The sequence below is a fragment of the Phaethon lepturus genome, unplaced genomic scaffold, assembly GCF_000687285.1.
Source record: "Phaethon lepturus isolate BGI_N335 unplaced genomic scaffold, ASM68728v1 scaffold31116, whole genome shotgun sequence".
Lineage (NCBI taxonomy): Eukaryota > Metazoa > Chordata > Aves > Phaethontiformes > Phaethontidae > Phaethon > Phaethon lepturus.
The window spans coordinates 48066-51441 of NW_010547415.1; the positions used below are offsets into that span (position 1 = coordinate 48066).

The window sequence follows — 3376 nt, forward strand, 5'->3', positions numbered from 1 at the left end:
TGAGGATCTAGAGGCAGAGTGAGGAGGAAGAGGGGAGAAGCACTGGTTAACCGGAGCACCCTAAGCATTGTCTTCTGGTGTCTTCCTGATACACTCCTGCCTCAGGAGATGGAAGCTTGAGTTCTGCGTGAAGGCTGTATTGGGGCCTCTCTGTGTGTACATTGGTGGAAGGGGAGGCAGGGGCTGAGCTTAGAGGAGGAGAGCAAAAGGCTGGAGAAATTCAGTAAATTCATTTTAGTGGCCTGCTGCCTGTGCCATAGCACATAGGAGCGATGTGAGGGCTCAACACCCAGTTCCTGCCCACAGCTGGTTTCTCTGCATATCTCAGATGAGCTGGTATGTCGGTGCTTTTGCTATGCTGCGTGATGGATGGGAGCGTGCCCCTCTTGGTTGTTGCCTGAGCTGCTCAGGTGCCCATCAATATGATGTGGTGCTGTGAATAGCACTGCAATCCATCTCCTGTGGAGCGGGTGCTCTCCGCATGGCTGCAGGCGCCCGAGAGAGCTCCCTCCATGAGATGTACCTTCCGATCCCTCAGGGGCAATTGCACAGAGGCTGCGTGCTGGCAGAGCTGACAGATGGGTGAAAGCAGAGCGAGCAGGGTGATGACGGGGAGCTGGGAATGCTAGCAGCCAGCTTATTAATGGCTCTGTATCCAGTTCAGTGAGTAACATAGGTCAGCTGCTGAGGAGGGAGGGTGGGGCAAAAAATAGGTGCCCCGGTGGGGCCCAAGAATCACAATGTGTGAGAAGGATGTACAGCCAGTTTCCAGGCAGAGTCTGAAGTGTGAATAAATAGCTGCTTCAGCAGTTTTGTAAGGGCAGGCAACCTGCAGCACTGAGCTGGGCTTAGCTTGGGGTGGTGGCTGGAAGGGGGCAGGTAGCAGCAGGTTCTTCTGCTCCCTCTGTACAGAATTTGTGCTCCCTCTGTACAGAATTTGTATTCTGTCATTTAAATGCCTAGTGACTCATGCTGTCTGGAGGGGGGAGAAAGAGGAGAAGCGCTGCTCCACTGAGGTGAACTCAACATAAGTAAAAGAAGTCAGAGGCAGATGATTTTCCCACAGGCCAAGCACCAAGAGGCTCTTAATACTTCCTCCCAGGCTCCCTTGGACCTGGCTAGCCATCTGCAGAGGGAATTTGCAGCAGTGTCTGTTCCTAGACCTTTTTCTTGTGACTAACAGAGGGAATAAAGCTGAGAGGTTTACAAGGATGCCCTGGACCAGAGTTTTCAGTTACATGTAACCATGGAGGGGTGGAGGTGGGTATACGCAGGCGCTATTTCTCAGTGGAACCAGACCTTCTCTGGTCTCAACTGTGTGACTTACTCCTCCTCCTTTCTCATGTCTGTTCAGGTGGCCCATTTCTTATTGTGCTCTTCTGTCCATCTTCCTCTTCTAGCTTTCATGTCTCTCTGAACAGGGAAGACAGTTAGGTGTCTTCATGATGGATGCTTGGGTGCTGTGCTGGTGGTGCTCCATAAACACCAGGTAGCACCAAATCCTGGACTTAAGCAGTAAAACCTTCTAGGGGCTTCTGAGGTGATTTCTCCGACTTTCTGTGTCCTGGCCTTTCTGGCCTCTAGCAAGTGCCTCAAGCAAGAAATGCGTCCTTCTCGGAGCCTCTAGTGCAAGGGGACATGACATGGCTTTTGGAGAAATATGCTAAATTTCCCCTTTAGTGTGTGTATGACCGTGCTCCTGAGGATGAACGTTGGGATGGCAGTACTTTGCCCTTTGCATATACTGCCTGCATGGATGCTTGTGTGCTGCTCTTTATGTTTCCACTTACATAGTAAAAATACTTGCAGGTAAAGCCAAAGCCAAGCAAGCATCAGATGACAGTTCAGAAGCAAGCAGCAAGGACTATGGCGAGGATGATGATGAAGAAGAAGGAAGGTATGACATCGAGGAGGATGAGGAAGAATTGGAAGATGACAGTGACTCAGACAGTAAGTAGTGCGGTTGAGCAAAGGGGAAAGTTAATTATTGACAGCACTGGTAACTGAAGGCTCCTTTGCATTCCGGGCACTCCCCTACAAAGGAACAGTCTCCTTTCTTCTTGCTGTGCCGCTGTTCTGAGCTGTAGGGTGTCAGGAGGGACTCTCACACACAGACACACGCACACATCCCCTGGACAGGGAGACCTGGCAGTTCCGAGTTCACACTGAGAGCGAAGGGGTTAAAGTCTTTGCAGGCCTTGCTCTAACAAGCCACTAGTCCCTTTCATCTCTTTTCAGGGGCCTCCTGCAGAGAGGCTCAAACAAACTCTTGAAGTACAGCCCACCCCGACAGGGTACAGAAACCTTGCTTCAAGGCTCTCCACAGGTTACACATGCATGGGGGTGTGGAGGGTGCACTTCACTTTTCATCTGAGCAGTGCCTGGGGTATGGGGTGCTGCACAGGGGTAACCCTTTAGTTGCTGCTTCTCAATGGCTTCTCCTAGGATAGAACTGGTAGGAGATCTTGCCCAAGTCCTGACTTCATCTCGGGTTTCTGCAATGAAACAGTGGCATTTGCCAGTATGTGTAGCCCTGCTAGAACCACTGCCTTTGTTCTGTGCTTGGTCCTGATCACTTCTGCCAGTTAGTAGCTGCTGCCCAGAGACAGAATCAGTAAGAGTGGTGAGTATCAGTGTGAGAGGCCACCAGTTCAGCATGCTCCTAGCAGGCCAAAAGAACAGCTGCCTAAATGGCTACTGAGCAAGCTGCCAGCTGGGTCACCAGGGCTGCACTAGATGCCAAACCAGGCTTTATTGCAGCTGAGAGAGTATTTTCCCCTTCCGTCCTTTGCACAGAGCCAGAGCCAGCTAGAGAGCCTGCTCTGCACCCCAACGGTGCAGCTAACCACGGTCGACTCGGTCTTGCCTGTGTCTGCCAAGTCACTCTGCTAACTTCGCAGACGGAAGCTGGGCCTGCCAGGGCCTCCGGCTGCTGTGGTGTTCCCTCGCTGGTTTTTGTATGGCACTTGCTTAGGCCTTTGTGTTAGAGGGCCAAGCCCCTGCTCCTCAGCGTGCCATTGGGTGTGATGTGTGGTTGTGGGGAACAGCCACAAAAGCTCCTGTGTGCAGGCTTTCTTTACTAGTTTGGGGAGCAGGGAGAGCAGGAAGGGGGAAAGAACAAGATCTGACTGATTTAGCATGGCAGATGGCTGTGGCTTGGCATGCACACCCAAACCTCGGCGCCGAGAATAGATGGGTATTTGATGCATGTTCTGACAATGCTGTAAAGGATAAAGAGGGAGTGTTTTCCCTCTCTGCCTACTGCAATACTCAGACAAGCTGAAGGAAGAGCATGTTTGGTGTTTGGGGGAGCAGGAACTCTGATTCTCCCTCCCTTCACCCTAATGGCAGCTTTCTTTGCTTTGGGCTGTAGGAG

The 3376-nt window shown here is 51.7% G+C and overlaps 1 protein-coding gene across 1 annotated transcript in view; it reads left to right on the forward strand.

Annotated features, from left to right (window-relative positions):
• The window catches only part of NOC2L (nucleolar complex associated 2 homolog (S. cerevisiae)), a gene marked incomplete at its 5' end in the record, with an annotated part of 52435 nt that overhangs the window by 47245 nt on the left and 1814 nt on the right, over window positions 1-3376 (forward strand). The window contains one exon of the mRNA XM_010289644.1: window positions 1810-1950. Within this exon, the coding sequence (XP_010287946.1) occupies window positions 1810-1950 (141 nt within the window). The remainder of the gene's footprint in view (window positions 1-1809; window positions 1951-3376) is intronic.